This window comes from Exophiala aquamarina (assembly GCF_000709125.1).
Source record: "Exophiala aquamarina CBS 119918 chromosome Unknown aczIA-supercont1.23, whole genome shotgun sequence".
Classification (NCBI taxonomy): Eukaryota; Fungi; Ascomycota; class Eurotiomycetes; order Chaetothyriales; family Herpotrichiellaceae; genus Exophiala; species Exophiala aquamarina.
The window spans coordinates 269828-287125 of record NW_013550565.1 but is presented as its reverse complement, the minus strand read 5'-3'; the positions used below and the strand labels follow the sequence as shown (position 1 = coordinate 287125).

Sequence of the window (17298 nt, the reverse complement as noted above, 5' to 3'; positions counted from 1 at the left end):
TTCAGTACGGACTACCACTTGAAATACGCCCGCAGCTTTATTTTCCATCCAGCAAAGAAACCCTGCTATGGCTAGCACGAAGCCTCTTGTCCTCCTAACCGGAGCAACCGGTTTCGTAGGAGCACATGTCCTCGACCAGCTCTTACGTTCAGCCAAGTACCGTGTGCTCGCACCGGTCCGCTCTACAAGCAAAGCGAACTACTTCCTCGACAAATACGCGCAAGACATCTCAGCAGGCAATCTCACATTTACCACCAACCCAGATCTCTCCGCGCCACATGCGCTAGACTCCACGCTCAAGGAGAACAAGATCTCGTATATCATCCACCTTGCGTCTCCATATTTTACGACAAGCTCTAATCCCATCGAAGAGTTAGTCAAGCCTGCAGTCAATGCTACGCGCAATGTGCTGCTGAGCGCCTTGACGTACGGCGAAGCGGAGCTAAAACGATTGACTGTGCTCTCATCGTTTGCATCTGTGGTGGACATTTCGAAAAATCCCCGGCCAGGGTACAAATACACCGCCGAGGAGTGGGATCCAATTACAGAGGAACAGGCCGCCCAGAACGGCGTCCTAGGCTACCACGCAAGCAAGACGTTCGCGGAACGCGAGGCCTGGAAACTTCACGATGTCGGGCCCGATGAGTGCAGCCATCCACACAAGGCGAAATTTGCGCTAACGACTCTGTGCCCGCCGATGATCTACGGCCCGCCCATACATTACTCGCCGGAGAATGTCCCCAAGGAGGGCATCTCGGGCTTGAACACCAGTACGATGCGCCTAATGAACGGAATTCTCGGCAAGGACCCTCTATTCGCCCCGAAAGTCGCCACGCCCGGCCTCCCTGCCTGGATTGATGTCAGAGATACCGCAAGGGCCTGTATAGCGACCATTGACCTGAAAGATGACCAAAGTGAGAGGGTTCTTCTGAGCGGGGGTGTCGACTACTATGAGGACGGGCTGAAAGGATTGAGGGCCAAGGGCGTTCAAGGCTTAGGCGAGCCTGGTGCGCTGGTCAATCCCGCTAATCACTTTTCTCTGGATCAGAGTAAGCAACAGGAAATCCTGGGGTTGAAGGAGACTATTCCGTTCCAGAGGACAGTGGAGGATACCTATGAGGCTGTCAAAGCTTTGGGCTTGCTGTAAACTACAAGTAGAGACGAATTACTAATGATGGACGTGATCCAATTCTCCCTTCAAAAGGATAAAAACAAGAGCAACTGCAACAATAATAGGGTGTACCGCTTGATTTTGACATGGCAAGCCGGTCAGTGTTTACTGAACAGCACAAAGCGGGCAAAGCGAGTGGCAGAATTTTAGCCGCTCTGTAGAACGACTGTATGTTTTTGTGACTCAAGGACGCTCGTGAGCAAACAGCTCATATCTAGATACCCTATGATCCACAAACAACGACAGTTTTCAGTTTTCGCTATTACTTTCCCTTGGAGCCCACTGTCTGATTCCCTTTGAGCTGGATATACTGAGCGATCAACTGCCTGGCCGTTTCCTCGAAAGATGTGAACTTCCAACCAAACGCCTCCTCAGTGCTCATCGCGTCGATCCGCCACTTGATTGTCTGAAGAGCCCCCTTCAAAGGCAACACGCCGTTTGAGACTTCCGCAGCAAAATACTTCTGCGCCGCGTTGCTGACATCTCGGTCCCACTCGACCCCCTCCGGCGTGTCAGAAGACAGGATATACTCCGTATCTCCGGGGATCAAATTGGCATTGACGGCGTCCACGTGTGCTCGCGCTACGTCAGCGACGTGAACTGGGACACCAACATATGGAAATGCGGAGTTCAGATCGCTCGTCAGTGCAGGCGCCAGAACTGCGGCGCGAGCCCCTGAAAGAAGCTCGTCAACATGCCCATCGATTGGGATCCGCTCGTCTGGCCCTATGACTACCGAGGGGAGTAGATTGACATAATCGAAATGTGGTTTCTGGTTCGCTGTGAAGTCTCGTGTTGCGATGCGAGCGAGTGCCTTTGATGCCCAGTAGGCCTCCATCGCGTTGGTGTATGGCTTTGTGGGGTTGCTATTGAGATTCTGGGCTGTGGGGGATGTTAGATATATCTAAGGAGCTCGGAAAGGGGCTGAAAGGAACCGGTATAGAGAGTCTCAGAGTCGGGGTTAAAGTTCCACTCAAATGGAATCAATGTGACACCTAGTATTGTCAGCTACCCCGTATCACATCCAAGCGGATAGAACCCGAATCATACACGATGAAGTGATTACGACCCGCTGTACTGTGAGGACTTTGGCGGCAGACTCAAGGATTGTGTTGACCATCAGAACCGCGGGGTCGACGATATTTTTCTCGAAATCGCTGTCCTGGTACAAATTCGCGCATTTTAGTATTTGGGAGGCTCCTCCGAATATCTTCTGAACTGTGTAAACGAAGGAGAAGAATCAACTCACTGCTTTCGCCAATGGCGATGCTAAATGTATGATTGCCGTAATCCCCTGCAAGGCCCTCTCGATAGACACGGCGTCAGTGAAATCAGAAATCACAACAAACTCGAGCCGCTTCTGCTCGGACGCTTTTGCGACCAGCTCATGCTTTGCCCTTAAGTCATTGAGGTTACTCTCCTTTCGGACTATCAATCGGACCCAGTAGCCCCTTTCGAGTGCTATGAGGAGAGTCTTGAACCCAATATATCCGGTTGTGCCTGTGAGCTAATAACCGTTAGATCGTATCTTGACCGTACAGTGACCTCGGAACTCTCACAAGAAGCTTTTCAACACTGACATCGTGCCTTTTGTCGCCCATCTTGTTCGGGTAACCTTGAGCAGATCAAGGATTTGCTCAGCAGCATTAGATAACAATACCAGGAACGCCATGGTGGGCAGGCTGCTTGTTATATCATAATGCCAAGGTTTGAACTTAAACCAAGATAATAAGCATCTAGAACGTACTGCCTTCTGAGAGTCAGGAACATCCTTAGCAGTTTTAGTTGACTTGACGATCTGGTGGAGCAGTACTCGGAATCCCGAGTATGCCCCATGAAGCCTTGATTTTTACTTGCTGCCGTGCCTCCACTCCGTGAGATTCGAGGTTCCCAACCTAGGAATGCTAGATAACCTTGTCGCCAGAGGCTTACACAGCAATCACAAAAAGTAGGCCTAAAACATCCTAGAAGCAACTAAACCAGATAATCTGATGGGATCCGTGATAGTGAGGTTGAACTCTTGATCCTGAAGTTAATTGATATTTCCAGCCATGATGGGAGAAAACAGCGCGAACATGGTAGTATTCCTTGCGGATTTCTTCGAGCACAAATCATTCTTTTTCAGTTCATGTCGAAGTGCCTATTCTCAGCTGTCGGTCTAATGGCCCACAACGCCTATCCTCTAATAGAGCCCCTGTCCTAAGTTGGATGCCAACGTACACGACGCTCAAGATTGTCGAATCGCTCGTATCATGGCATGGGATTTTTCAGCAACGACATCATTTCATGATCTGTCTGTATGTGATTTCTAGCGGTTGTGTAGGACAGCGTGATTCGTCCCACCTGACGAGACTGAGCCTTTTGCGACCCCTCAGTTTAGGTGATCCCTTCTAGAAGGATATGTTGTTGCCGCACTCCAGCTTGATGTCGAATTCTTGCAAAACACCGTAATATTGTGGCTGGACAGGACCAGACTTTTCCGCGACAGATCGTCCGAAGCAGAAATGACGACTCAATCTGTTCTCTTTAATCTTTTGTCCTCCCTGAGACCATGCATGAGGAAGAAGAAAGAAGGAAAAAGAGAGAGATGAAGATGGGATCTTGTACCTGGGCCAGCATTCAAACAGGAAGGAACGCAGAGGGACAAACCCAGAGTCCTGGAAGGAGACAGGACCGGACAACACAAGACAGCCTTGCAATTGCTCATTATATCTACTGCTTACTGTCTCCATGTCTCTTGGCGCAATTTTATCCAGAGCGTTCGCGTTTGAGTCTTTCAGGATAAGAGTCTTTGCGCCTGTATTACGTTTGTTCTGGGAGTATTGTAGGGGGTAAGAACCACGACACATGCCCACTCAGCATAGCAAATGGTTCGAGAGGAACTATGCTGCAAATCCTCCAAATCTTTGAACGAAGCACCGGAACCTGGGGACAATTACCTGTGCTGGTACTTGACCGAATGGTAATAACGCCAGGTCGTCGAACGACAAACAGATGTAAGTTTTCGCTCCCAAGAGTCTTATGATCATCCAGTATCTCCCCGAGGGTCAAAGGGCAAGTAAAGGTGGGAAGATGGCAAGTCGCGAGTGTGTACTTTTAAAGCAGCGCCGTCCAGGTAAACGTTCGTGAACTCCCAGCGGATTTACCATTGCTTAAGCCGCTAAGGGAGACAGTGAAGATCCGATGCGCAAACTTCTTTCATACTTTGGGCGATCGATTATTCGTCACTTCTACATGGCGACTTTGAGACACTGTATGCGCGAGATGGTTACCTTACGCTCTATGTTGGACGAAAGGTTTCGCGCATCTCTGCGTATGGTCTTGCAGTTGCAGCAATGTGTCCCAGAACCAGGTCTGAGCAGCGGTAAGCAACTGTGAGCAACGACCTGAGTACGCTAAGTAGGGTATGCTGAGGCCGAGCAGGAGTTGAGCCCGGTGTAGCCAGGTTACCAGATTATTGAGTAAAGCGGCGGGACACATACTAAAACGGGTGCCAAAAGCTAGATAGGTGCTTTGTCGCCGTTGAATACCAATGGATTAGAGTATGCAAGTGAACCGCAGTCGCCTCTGGGAGGCTTGTGATATGCAGCCTTTAAGGTGAGCGAAGACCTCAATAGCCGATAGACGCATAGGGGCTATCACGTGGGCTATATGCACTGAGGTATCACGTGATATAATCACGTGGTCAGCGAGAGCCCTTGCAGATCTTATGATCTCGATCGGACGATGCTTTTCCATACCTTCCCCTATCTCATCCCTTCACACCTTGAGAATTGATGAACGACAAGTCCCAGTGCATGTCAAGCCCTGAATGCAGCAAGTTGTAGCACCACCGCCACAAGGTTCTCGTCGAATACCAGCCATTGCGGTATACAGACCACGGGCTACGTGGCCGACGGTCCCAAGCTCAACGATTTCAGCAAAGCTTATCGAGACCGCCAGGCTGCTCACGCCAAACAACATCAATTCCATGAACCTCGCTCTCTCCTGATGGCTTCTTAACCTTTGCTTAGGGTTAAAATCTCCGAGACTTGGTCATGGTCAGCAGCGAGTCTACTAAGTCTCGACCCTTCACCAGTGGTATTTGATTACAAGCCTTGCGCTGCTGGCCTTAATGTACAAGCCAGCGCCACCCCGGCCCAAGAAGACCAATATTCTACGCAGTCGCACAGGATGCAAAGTCTGTAAGATCAGGCACTCTAAGGTCATATCCATCCGTTCCGTCTTGCATCCTTTACCACAGGGGGCTAAAAATTGTAGTGCGATGAACGGAAACCCTCGTGTAGCACGTGCTTGAGGCTCGGCAAGATCTGTGAGAAACCATCGCCAAAATTATCGTTTCGAAATTTATCCGTTTCCTCATCGGAGGTCCGCAGCAAGTGTACCACGCATTCAAATGCCGTTAATGTAACACGAGATGACCCAGCAATCGTCGAAGATACTGTCTCACCCGCATGGATCCATCCGACACCTCGGGCAATGATCAATACGCCTAACCACAATGCTCTAGATGCACACCATCATGTTCCGTCCACGGCGGCTAAAGCTTTTGCAGTACTGGAGCTCCACCCTGGCTTCTTCGGTCGCCTAGCCGAGATCAATTTTCCAGATTCAGGAGGAATCAATGACCGGTCTCCCGACGATCTTTCGCCCACCCCCCTTGAGGATTATTCTCAACATCCTGAGGCGAGAGAATCGCCTGGCTACGAAGATTACGGCTCAATACTGACGACCGGAACCTTGTCGCACAAGTTGAACCTCAACAGCAATATTTCCCGAAGCCTCGAACGGCGAGATAACGACAGTCTAATTGCATTCTACACGCACACCTGGGCAAAGCACTGTCTTCCGGCGCTCCACACCACGTTCCAATATCTCGAACCCGCATTTGGTCCAAGTCCAGTTGTCACAGACATCATGATTTCTTTGTCAGCGTGCTGCCTAAGTCGAAGGCTTCCACAGCGAAAGGTTTCCTCTAGTCCGCACAATCCGGTAACGCGATTCCGCCCGAACAATGGTCATGAATCTCTCAGTTATGAGCACTACGGAACGGTGATGCGTAGAGTGGCGGGCTGGGACCACCAGGCCTTTGATACAAATCCTGTTCTTGGCTTGTTCCTGTTAGTATTGTTCTGTTATCTGGAAGCATCTATGGGCAATTTTAGGAATTTCCGCATTCACTCAAACGCCATCAAAATTCTTACAGAAAAATATTCCGACATCGTGACTCTTTATGGAGCCGACTTGTTGGCAGCCTGGGTCGACGTCGAAGCCCAAAATTGGTGGCGAAGAGCATACTTCAGTACCCCTGACTTCCATCGAGACCAGCTCAACTCCTCATCGCAGCTACTAAGCTCATCTCTGGGCCTCGTTCTTCAAGCAACGAAGAATCCAAGAGCATCGGTCCTTCTCATACTTTGCGAGTCCCATCGCCTGAATAGCGCCGCCATCGTGTCAAACTGGAGCAGCATTCAGGGCGACCAAACCGTGATCCAATCAGATGACCCATCATCTCCCAAGTCTGTTGGGTTGGGTTCTACTCCGAGCACATCCAACATTCGACAGCATATCATGCACCTGCAAGTGCAGTCCCAGATGCTAGACAAGTGGCACATGTCTCAACCAGCCTCGAACCTACCGTTATCTGAACCGGAGCGGGACTCTCACACGATTGATCGCTTGTCCATCAATATCATTCACCCTCTGCGGTTTGCCTCTCATGATGCAGCCATGAACTTCGCCTACTACGTTACTGCCCGAGTCATGCAATGTACTGGCCCACTCGAACAACTGGAACAGCGGCTTCCGGTCGAGGCCTCCACTGCGTACGAGGCTGAGAGGTGGATCTCCATTCTCATCGGCATAGCCACCGGGCTGGATTGGAAAGAATGTGTCCGGCTCAATGTCTATAGAGTTGGCTTGGCCAATCTTCTCCTCGCTGGTGCAATGCATTGCCATAGTCTTGAGATTGGACTCTGGTTTCAGAGTTGGCTCGAGAGACAAGTGGAAGACAATGACCTGGAAGAGGGCAATTTTCCATTGTCTCAGATACTCGACACTTTATACCTTGTGAACATGGAGCGCAGTAATGGGTGGGATGTCATCGCGCTCTTCCAAACAGAGGATGATGGCGGTGGCAGTGGGAAGTTTGGCTCCTATCACAGTCAGGACCTACGCTCTCTCACTGTCTATGGACGATCAAGAGCTACAGGAGAATTGTGCGTGTATACCAGGATGATATGATGTCGGCATGGTTATTCACTAGCTACTTCTTTTAGTTGCCTTACAACTGCTAAGCTGCACTGCCAGCAGTTTCTCTGGTCGCCCCGACAAAACAACTGTTTTTGTCTGATGCTAATTTCAGTATGTCTGAGTGGAAGAACCGGTCTATATACACTCGTGGTACTGTTACAAGAAGCTCTTGAGAGCGTCATCCAACGTCCTACCTTCCCGAAGCGGTTCGATATTACCGGCCTTTGCCATACCAACTTTGTTGTGCCACACAACTCTCATACCCGCCTTGGTCGCCCCTTGGACGTCGCCAGCGCTGCCAGCAACGAACAACACATCACGGGCATCCACTGCCATAGCCGTCAAGATAGCCTGATACGCCTGCGAGGCCGGCTTGTAAAACCCACTTTCCTCCGCTGTTACGACGGCATCAAAATCAATGGAACTCTGACTCGCCCTACTAGCCGCTCGATGCCCCAACTCTTTCGAGCAGTTTGTTACCACGCCAAGCATATAACCCTGAGCTCTCAGCCTCTGTAGCACAGCAGGTGCCTCAGGCCATGGTGCCAATCCATCCCAGTTACGTAATAAAGCCTCAGGAGCAGACTGGGGAAGGCCAACATCTCGTGCTGCGGTGCGGACAAGATCTTCATAGGGCACGTATGTGCCTGAACCAAACGTGATTTCAAGATAACGTGCGCGCCAAAGTCGACCATCGGCAGCGCTGTCCTGAGGTGTGGAGGCGGCCCAGAGGGTCCAGGAGTCAAGTAGCGCGGTGAAGAGATCAAATATTATGGCTTTAGGCTTCCATGTTGAGGGAGATTCAGTGGTCTGGGTTGTGGACATAACGAATTGAGGGAAAGCCGTTGCAGGTACAATGTTTACTTCTCTCATGCCCAGGATTGTGCGGAAACTCAGAAAACAAACCCAGCAATATTATTGCGGTTCGTGGTTCCAAGTAGTCGAGTTTGAGAAAGAGCCATGCGCTAATGTGCGACCCCAAGAGGAACCGTATCTTTTTAGAGGTAGCAGTTGATATACTTATCAAGATAAGTGCTCAAGGCAAAGTGAACGGGAAAGAATCGGAGGTGGCAAGCTGCTGTGAAGTTCTTGTTACTTCGTAGTTATGCGTTGATCAAGGTACAGGGAAGAAGATTGGGTGGGGCTTCCATCTCACCCGCGCACTCTTCCTGGTATAGTGCTATTACAAGCGTATGGGACTGAGCATTACAAGGCTGCTCGGGGTTTTTCGTTGTGGTTTTATCTCTAAGATAAGTCGACGACTGTATTGTCGCTCCTGCGCACTGTTTTGAGAATCGGTGCTGCTGTTCCGCTGGCCACAGCTTCGATCAGCGTGCTGGTATGTACAGGTCGAGTGCCCTAGTCAGAAATAAGCACGAGAACATCTCAACTCGAGGCTTCAATGTGAAAAACTCTCCCAGCCTGGCAATGGCATCCTTTTTCCATTTCTCAAGACCACGTCCGCTCGAGTTATACCTTTGAAAATGAGCGCTCCAGCAAGCACAGCCCCTAAAGTGACCAAAACCCTGGTTGATAGTAGCACAGGTGACTCTCTACCCCGAGATCCCATCGGCCTATATATCAATCATGTGGCCAAGCCTGCTGTGCTACTTAACAGGGCCACGATGCAGCGGCATTGCGAGTCCCTACGCTCGTCCACGGAGCGTCTCGGAATAGATTTTCGTTTCCATGTCAAGACTCACAAGGTAAATTAGAAGCTTAAGCTTAGTTCGACATGAGAACGTAAATGAGACTGATTCTAGGTTGTCACAGACTAGACAAGGTCTTCGCCTGCAAGCCGGAGAGTCCAACTCGAAAGTTAGGCTTGTCGTATCGACGGTCGCAGAGCTCGAGTATCTACTGCCAGTCTTGCTGGAATTCCAGGACCACGGGCGGCATGTCAATGTTCTATATGGCATGCCACTCCCTTTGTCGCAGGTTGGGCGACTCGCAACATTAGGACGCCAGCTAGGGCCAAGTACCATCTCTGTGCTGGTCGATAATGTTCACCAGCTGGACCATGTCAAGCGCTTTAACAAGCTGGCCCTGTTTCCTGCCGGACTATTCTTGAAAATAGACACAGGGTACCACCGAGCTGGCCTCCCCCCCGATAGTGTGAACCAGAACGATCTGGTGAAAAGCTTAATGCAACTGCACGAGCAAGGCGAGGTTATCTTCACCGGGCTCTACTCGCATAGCAGTCTCAGTTACAACGACACAACTCCAGACCAAGCCATGGAAAACCTAGAGGCCGAGATATCGGGGTGCCTGGACGTGCTTCACCTGAACGGGCCCCTTTTCTCAGTCTGCAGGGAGATGACTATCAGCGTCGGCGCGTCCCCTCAGGTGACTTCCATCGAGAACCTCGCGATGGAGACGGCACCGTCATCGGCTGCGGCAGTGAGCCTGCGCAAGAGAATCGAGGAATTACAAACAGGGAATCCAAGCGGGTTTCAAACATCACTTGAACTCCATGCCGGCGTGTATTCTGTGCTGGACATTCAACAAATGTCCACACGTTCCCGGGGTGATCACCTAGGGACCTACGAAGACGAGATCGCTGTGTCCGTTGCCGCCGAGGTTTGTAGTATCTACAACGATGGGGAGCGCCAGCAGTCCGAGGCTCTCGTAGCGGTTGGTACGTTAGGTCTGGGGAGAGAGCCGTGTGTGGCATATTCAGGGTGGGGAGTGGTGGACTGTGAAGCATCCCTGACACCGGACAACAGGGAGTCACATACGCGGCGTCGTCTCATCGTAAGTCGCATCAGCCAAGAACACAGCATTATCAGCTGGGAGCGTTCTTCGGCAGGAGAATGCAACGACGCTGCTGGCGAAGACTTTCAGAGGCCGATTCCGCTCGCGATCGGACAGACGGTGCGCATCTATCCAAACCATGCGTGCGTCACTGGAGCGCTATACCCACACTATCTTGTGGTAGACTCGTCTGATGAGTCTCAGGGCAGGAAGGTCGTGGACGTCTGGGAAAGAGCCCGCGGATGGTAGTTGTGTTTTGGTAGAGATACCAACACAGACGGCCGGGCACACCCTTGTAGGCGTGTGAACAATGGCCGCGCAAATCTGCAGGTTGCAAGATAATTCGGGCCTTTGCGGATTCCTGGTGTCCATGCAATAGCTATGTCTAGGTACCTGTTTTCATCTTGATGGATTCTATCATCGCATGCCTTTCTGCACGTCTCGTTTCAAGCCCCTGCTCTACGTACACACCACCCTATATACTCCCTCTGCTACTGAGACCGTAATTCTTCCTGCACGGCAACGCACTTCAGCTCTATATCTGAGCCGTATGGTAGCTGCTTGAAGCCGATGCACCTTGCAACACAATTTAGTCATTGAAATATTTCCACTTGACTCGGTAGTACTTACGTCCGTGCTGACTTCGACAATGCTGTCCAGTCTTGAGCCCGCTGCGCCAAGAATAGCAGAGAGGTTACGCATTATTTGGTGCTATAGCGCACCTTTTGGTTTAGAAGCCTGTTAGACGAGGGCTCTTGTAATTGTTGGGGTCTGACTTGGGTATGGGCATTCTAGCTACTACTGAAATGTTGCTCCTTGGCCAACTGTCTACAGATGAAGAGGAAGTAAAACAAATGAGTTGGTGCTTGGTAGAGGTATCCTTGGGCATTCCGAGCCTCTCATTTTTCAAAGTATATAGATTCCTATCTTACCGGCCCCTGAGGAAACCAATTCATTCAACTTTCTCCGATAATTGGAGGGAGATTGGGGCGCTTTGGCCCAGGGGATTTGCCTCCGTAGTGGGGGCTGCCATGCCCGCCACCCGTAGAGTACTTACCGGAAATCGCAATTAAGTGTCAACGAATTCTGACGTCTACTGGGTGCCCGCACACTCTTCACGCAATGAGTCATCTAACATTGAGATGATGTGAATGGCCCTAGAAGGCCAGCTCGAGGCCTGATTTTGTCGAGTCTGAGAAACATCAGGTGTAGTGTAAAGTCGAGAACTGTCCCAAAATCACACTAGATCTACAGCCTGTAAGCCGATACAAGGTACTACACACTTAAGATCCACTCTTTGCCTTTTCCCCGCATCGAGGCATTAGTACTTAGCTATACAATACAGTCACTTGTTGTACTTATCTCGGGCTTTAGGTCTAGGCGTCATGGCTGAGTTTGGTGGTTGACTGGGCTTGGTCAACGCCGTCGCATACGCGCACGGCGAACGGATAGAGATTGACAGAGGAGGATCGCCTCCTTCGGCGCTAGGCCGCGATACTACTCCGAGGTATAAAAGTGGGAGATCAAAGTTAGTGAGTCTGATCATTGATGTCGACCCCTTGCTAGACAAAATTGGAGACACTGATACCTTACGATTGACAGAGGCGCTCGCACCTCATCTCCGCACCATCGTCTCCACGGGCGCTGTCCTCACACCTTCCTTGACCAGCTGGCTTGCTGAGTCTTTCGGCTTAGACTGCCAACTGAACATGTCGGGCGGCCCCGAATTATGCGGGCCATTCGTGCATGGCACACGGACTTTGCCTTCCTACCCGGGTGAATCGTCAGTGATCGTCCATGGAATGGACATTACAGTCTTTGGACCTGATGGCAAGCTCTATCCAGACGGAGAGAGCGGCGAGTCGGTGCGCAGGAAGCCTTTTGATAACATGCTGGTGATGTTTTGGGATGACCCTGACAGGATTAGGTATCACGCTGCCTATTTTGAAGGGTTTGTGCGTGAGTTTCCATCCTAACGTGTCGAGGAACACGATCTTCTGCACTTCACTGAATGGGCATCTTATCGGTCGTTTGGAGCTTCCTTCGACGCAAGACCGTGTCCTTCCCCCGTCGTGTCGAGAGATGCACAGAAGATGTCCACGGTTCTGGTTTGATCCTATGCTCGCTCGCGCGGTCGTGCGACAAGGAATGACCACGATCCGTTATGGGATTGAGTTCGTTGATCTTCAACAAGATAAAGGAGTGGTCAATTGTCGAGCGAGAAACCTGGAAGATGGGGCAGAAGAAGAGATTCGTGCAGAATATCTCGTGGGTTGCGATGGTCTAGATGAGTCGAGTGCGGAAGGCAGGCGGGATCGACAGAGATGGCCGCGAGCGGGGGTACTCCATCAGCGTTATTGTTAAGGTCCGACAATCTCACCCAGTATCCAATGCGTATGGGCGAGCGGTACATGTTTATCAGTCCTGAAGGCGTCTGGTCCAACCTCACCGCTGTCGATGGGCGTCAATTGTTTCGGTTTACTGTCGTTGGTTACGAAGACAGACTAGATTCTGCACAAGTCGACATGGATTCTCTGGTACGGAGAGCTTTCGGCCGCGACGTTGTTCCGTTCGAGCTAATGTGCGTCCTGCCGTGGCGACGTAGCTAATTCACTGCTAAAACATTTGCTGTGTCTTTCTTTGCGGTGTTTCTGCCCACAGCATGTCGCCGACAGGAGACCACGGGCTCAACACCGGACTGGGTGATGTTATGGACCTAGGCTGGATTTTGCCGGCTTTACTTGACGGTTGGAGCGGTCCAGGTCTTATTGAAGCCTATACTGCCGAACGTCGGCAGGTTGCCCTGCGGAACGGATCAGTTCGACCCAGAATTACGCGATCTGGGTTGAGCGGAAAGGCCATGAGAAGGTGCTAGAAAAAGGGCCCGATGCTGATGCACAACGCAGAGCGCTTGGAGAGCAGGCGGCTGTCAGTCTGGAGCAGGAATTCCGCTCGCTGGGCATTGCTATGGGGTATCAATACTCGACCTCGCCGGTAATCGTGCCTGATGGTTCGCCGGCGCCAGCAGATGACCCTAGTACTTACATACAGATCGCACGACCTGGTCATCGCGCTCCCCACTACTGGTTGGACAATGAGCGGTTCATAATAGACCTTTTTGGCACAGGATTCGTCTTGCTTGGGTTCGGCGATGATAGCTTTGGAGAGGAAAGGTTGCTCAGTGCAGCTCGTTCACTGGGCATGCCGGTGGACTTTGTGCGGGTGTTGGATTCTGAGGCTGCGCAACTGTATGAACGTAAGCTGGTTCTTGTACGGCCGGAGGTATGGTGGCATGGCGTGGCGACTCGCTTCCATCAAATGCCCAAAGTCTCCTAGATCAGGTGCGAATGGCAAGGAGGTCGTCGAGGTCATCCTCTCTTGCACCGCCACTGCTAAGTTACCGGCTGAAAATACCGGCTGAAGTTGTTTTCAGCCGGGTCCGTCTAATTCCCGTAATTACTAGTGCGCCAAGGCTTCTGAGTTAGTTAGTACCTTCCTACACGCAAAGTAGATTTTATTAGTAATACGCTTCGTAGTGCGTATTTTAGTATTAAGGTACCTTAGTACAGTATTGAGCCCCGTATTAAGTCCGGGTAGTTAGTACTTGTCAGGCAATAATTCCGTAAGCCCTTGAGAATCGCTCAAAAGACTAGAATCTCGCATCAAGTGCGAGGATATCTCTGACCTATTAGCTATATGCTTGTTAGAAGGCCGCCCTCGGCATTCCTGACAGTATTTACCTACACTGATCCTGTATACCTTTATACTTTATATAGTTTATTGACGATGATATAGTATCCTTACTACTACTTCTACTATTCTTCCTTAACCTAAACACTACACTCGATGCATGTTACTATAAGCTACTACTATACTATAGTAGATAGCCCTACTAAGTCTAGCTAGTGCTATATCTATATTATTATCCTAATTCCTAATTGTCTACCATGAAAATATAGACAGAAAAGCCGAATCTTAACTAATATATATTGATTATAATAACCTTTATAGTACTTAACATAATTACCTACTTCCTCTAAAATTTATATAGTATAAGTGTATATAGTAGCGATCTATCTTAGTGTAGACAAAATAGACACACTTACGATTATGTCTCTTGACCATCGTTTGCGGTACTACTTAGACTACAAATACCATAGAGTAACTCGAGTACACTCTAGGCACACAAACCAATTACCTGAGTACACATAGAAAGTATATCTTAACGCTAAGTGCTGGCAGTGACATCGGCAAGTTTTCAATACAAAGAGGCTGTTCCCGGTAAGCGAGCACTGTGCCTAGACACAAGTGGATAAAATACTTATTACTAGGTGTGTTGCACTACGACTTCTCATTCCTGCTCATTACAATTTACGGGCTTAGAACACCAAGTCATCTTCGCGGTCGCTCTTTTATTTTTGGTTGTTTCGAGGAAGTCGACAATGGCCGTCCTTTCTCCTTCTCAGTACGCGCTCCTCAGCTCTTTCATAACATACCTGGCCGCATTCTATCTTTCGATCCCTAGACAATCTTCTCCTCTCCGCCTTGCGGCGTCCCGAGAGGCCATATCGTTACTCCACTGCACCATGATGACGACGCTGGCTATTATATGCCTGAAACGAAACCTACCGCTCTCTTTGCCTATATACCATAGCCTGCCAGATCATGACCAGCCAATCATTACGACCAAGTCAGAACTGGCCAATATTCTGACTGCGATTGAGACGGCATATTTACTACAGGACTCGATCGTTTTGCTGTACGCTGCTAGGAGAGAACGAGCATTTCTCACAGGGTCCAACGGTAAGGCTTCTGATAACAGAGCTATCAGGGGTCTTAATTTCCGACATCTCGGCTGGCATCATGCTCTCCTAGGGTCTGCATTTGTCCTGCTTCAGGTCTATATTGCCCAACGGAAGGAGAAAGGGATTCTCATAATTGTGGCTATGCTTCTCATGAATGCATCATCGCCATTTGGTACGCTACGGTGGTTTTTGATCAATTTTCGACCACAGAAGACGCGGATTATCCGAGTACTCAGTGTAGCCTACATGGTGACGTTCGCCATATTCAGGGTTTACCTACTATACTCTATAATCAGCACATTTGGAAAACAAACGAATGTATCTACATGGGAGGTTTTCCGGAAACTGCGGCTTCCTTGCAAACTCGGCATGTCATGCCTCGCTCTCGTGAACACAGGATGGCTCCTAAAGGTGGCTTGTTCATTCATGCTACGCGAGTTCTCAGGCCATCAAAAGGCGACTTAGGGACTCTGTGTCTCTGATGGCGATTTTCCGAGGATGACCTCCACATTGACAGGCCTTCTGGGTCTTTGAGACGGCAGTTGCTTCACGTCCCTCGCAACTACCTCATGTGGCACATCCTTCTCCCAGCCCAGCCAGTGCCTAACACCTTGCTCAGAAACAACCCCTCGGAACGAAATGGTGGAATCAAGGATGGAACTTGCGACAGTCAAGCAGATTTGCCTGACCAACGCATACCCCATACAAGTTTTGGTACCTCTGCCGAAAGTATGACCAGCTTCGTGTGAATCCTCGCACGACATAAACCGATCCCAAACAAACTGATCTGCACCCTCGAAAACGTCGTTATCCCGCCCTGCACCGGCAAGGTATAACCAAACATCTTCGCCTTGGCGGACAAGGCAGTCTGAGGTCTCGTCTTGAGCCTTCTGATCTGTGGCTCCGCGCAGAACAATATCCTGCGTCACTCGACGCATAACCCCGACGATAGGGGGGCTTAAACGTTCTGTCTCGCTTAAGATGCTTTCCAGCATGCGCTGAGCCATAGGCCTGTCTTCCTGACTGCGTATCAGATCAGCAAGGCCGCCACCACTTGTTCTGTCAACACCATCCCTCCACATAAACAGGTTTAGGAGATAGGCCGTCAATAGTGATGCCAATGCCTTGTTCACGAGGCTACTGGTGAACAATAGTGTGTGAGACACTACGTCCTCATCGGTCAAAGGGGTTTCCTCTTGTTCTCGTTCTCGGAACCGCTGCATGAACGGGCATGTTGACCTTCTCGCCCCTGTGTCTCCAGCATGACCCACTTGGCGTAAGCGCTTTCTCAGAATGCCGTTAACATTCTTCACTGCATCCAATCCCTTGCTCCTGGGTGACGACCAGAACGGCGTCTTGATGGATACAGGAAACAAGGAAAACTGTCCCTGAAGAAGATCGACCTGTGACCTCTCCAATTCTGAAAACACTGCCCCGTTTTCGTTTCTATCCAGCCCAAGAAAGATCCCAAACAACAAGTCCCATGCTAGCGACTTCATAGCGCTGTACAAGTCGATGCTCTTTCCCTCGTTCGTAGATTTAGCACCTTGCAGTGGCTCGATGAGTCGTTTTACAGTCAGGGACCGGATCATGGATTGAGAAATTTCAGGGATATGCTTTAATTGTTGCTTCCACCTCTCTCTATGTGCAGCGTGCTGTGGTCCATCCTCGAGTAGTACGTTTGGACCTGGAAAAAAGGCGGACATGAATTGGGCATATGCTAGACGAGCAGTAAAGACGGGCTCGTCTCCGTTACTGGGACCACTGACTGCTGCAACCAAAATGGCAGCAACTTCTTCTTGGTGACTCGGCTCTTGATCAATTTGGCTAAAGTCAGAACCACCCGAGGCGGATCCAAATTTCAGAATTGCCTCGCATAGCCTGTACGAAGAGACAATATGAACATTCCTGTTCAAGATCGAGGCTCTGATTATCGGGCGCAGTTTGCGTACCCCCACTCCTGGGGAAGCGGGCAGTACTTCAGAATTTAAATAGGAAAGGTGCTCCAGTCGCGAGGAGATGAACGACTCGGGTGATGAGTGGAAGGAGAGACTTTGGTTCAACCGTGACACCATGGTAGGATATCAATTGGAATGGGATTGTCAAAAGTGGCAATCTTTTGAGGACACTTGCGGTGGTGTAGGGAAATCTCAAGTATTGCAACAGATGATGCGCTAAGTAGAAACAGCTGACTCGAAAGGTCTAAATGTTCCTGACCCGCGGCACGCGGTGTGCAGCTCGAGTTATTGTACCTCTCGCAAACTGAACAGCCGTGGCAGTTGTGTGGGCCCTTCTGGAAGCCGGCTGGGCAGACTG

At 50.2% G+C, this 17298-nt stretch overlaps 8 protein-coding genes across 8 annotated transcripts; 5 read left to right on the top strand and 3 right to left on the bottom strand.

Annotated features, from left to right (window-relative positions):
- Window positions 1–67: 67 nt before the first annotated feature.
- A1O9_12465 (uncharacterized protein) lies at window positions 68–1147 on the top strand (the record flags this gene model as incomplete). The annotated part of the gene is made up of 1 exon (XM_013398684.1): window positions 68–1147. One exon carries the CDS (start codon window positions 68–70, stop codon window positions 1145–1147), a length of 1080 nt encoding a protein of 359 aa, XP_013254138.1.
- A 286-nt stretch (window positions 1148–1433) lies between these two features.
- On the bottom strand, window positions 1434–2772 carry A1O9_12464 (uncharacterized protein; the record flags this gene model as incomplete). The annotated part of the gene is made up of 5 exons (XM_013398683.1): window positions 1434–2053; window positions 2107–2166; window positions 2222–2333; window positions 2421–2678; window positions 2731–2772. 5 exons carry the CDS (start codon window positions 2770–2772, stop codon window positions 1434–1436), a joined length of 1092 nt encoding a protein of 363 aa, XP_013254137.1.
- Window positions 2773–5650: 2878 nt separating this feature from the next.
- On the top strand, window positions 5651–7414 carry A1O9_12463 (uncharacterized protein; the record flags this gene model as incomplete). The annotated part of the gene is made up of 1 exon (XM_013398682.1): window positions 5651–7414. One exon carries the CDS (start codon window positions 5651–5653, stop codon window positions 7412–7414), a length of 1764 nt encoding a protein of 587 aa, XP_013254136.1.
- A 165-nt stretch (window positions 7415–7579) lies between these two features.
- Window positions 7580–8248, bottom strand: A1O9_12462 (haloacid dehalogenase, type II; the record flags this gene model as incomplete). The annotated part of the gene is made up of 1 exon (XM_013398681.1): window positions 7580–8248. One exon carries the CDS (start codon window positions 8246–8248, stop codon window positions 7580–7582), a length of 669 nt encoding a protein of 222 aa, XP_013254135.1.
- Window positions 8249–8907: 659 nt separating this feature from the next.
- On the top strand, window positions 8908–10426 carry A1O9_12461 (uncharacterized protein; the record flags this gene model as incomplete). Its single annotated transcript, XM_013398680.1, has 2 exons — window positions 8908–9129; window positions 9197–10426. 2 exons carry the CDS (start codon window positions 8908–8910, stop codon window positions 10424–10426), a joined length of 1452 nt encoding a protein of 483 aa, XP_013254134.1.
- A 2075-nt stretch (window positions 10427–12501) lies between these two features.
- On the top strand, window positions 12502–13513 carry A1O9_12460 (uncharacterized protein; the record flags this gene model as incomplete). Its single annotated transcript, XM_013398679.1, has 2 exons — window positions 12502–12778; window positions 12975–13513. 2 exons carry the CDS (start codon window positions 12502–12504, stop codon window positions 13511–13513), a joined length of 816 nt encoding a protein of 271 aa, XP_013254133.1.
- A 1316-nt stretch (window positions 13514–14829) lies between these two features.
- Window positions 14830–15417, top strand: A1O9_12459 (uncharacterized protein; the record flags this gene model as incomplete). The annotated part of the gene is made up of 1 exon (XM_013398678.1): window positions 14830–15417. A coding segment is annotated over one exon (588 nt), but the record flags the coding sequence as incomplete, so codon positions are not given.
- Window positions 15418–15443: 26 nt separating this feature from the next.
- On the bottom strand, window positions 15444–17057 carry A1O9_12458 (uncharacterized protein; the record flags this gene model as incomplete). Its single annotated transcript, XM_013398677.1, has 1 exon — window positions 15444–17057. The coding sequence occupies one exon, from the start codon at window positions 17055–17057 to the stop codon at window positions 15444–15446; it is 1614 nt and encodes a 537-aa protein (XP_013254131.1).
- Window positions 17058–17298: the final 241 nt, after the last annotated feature.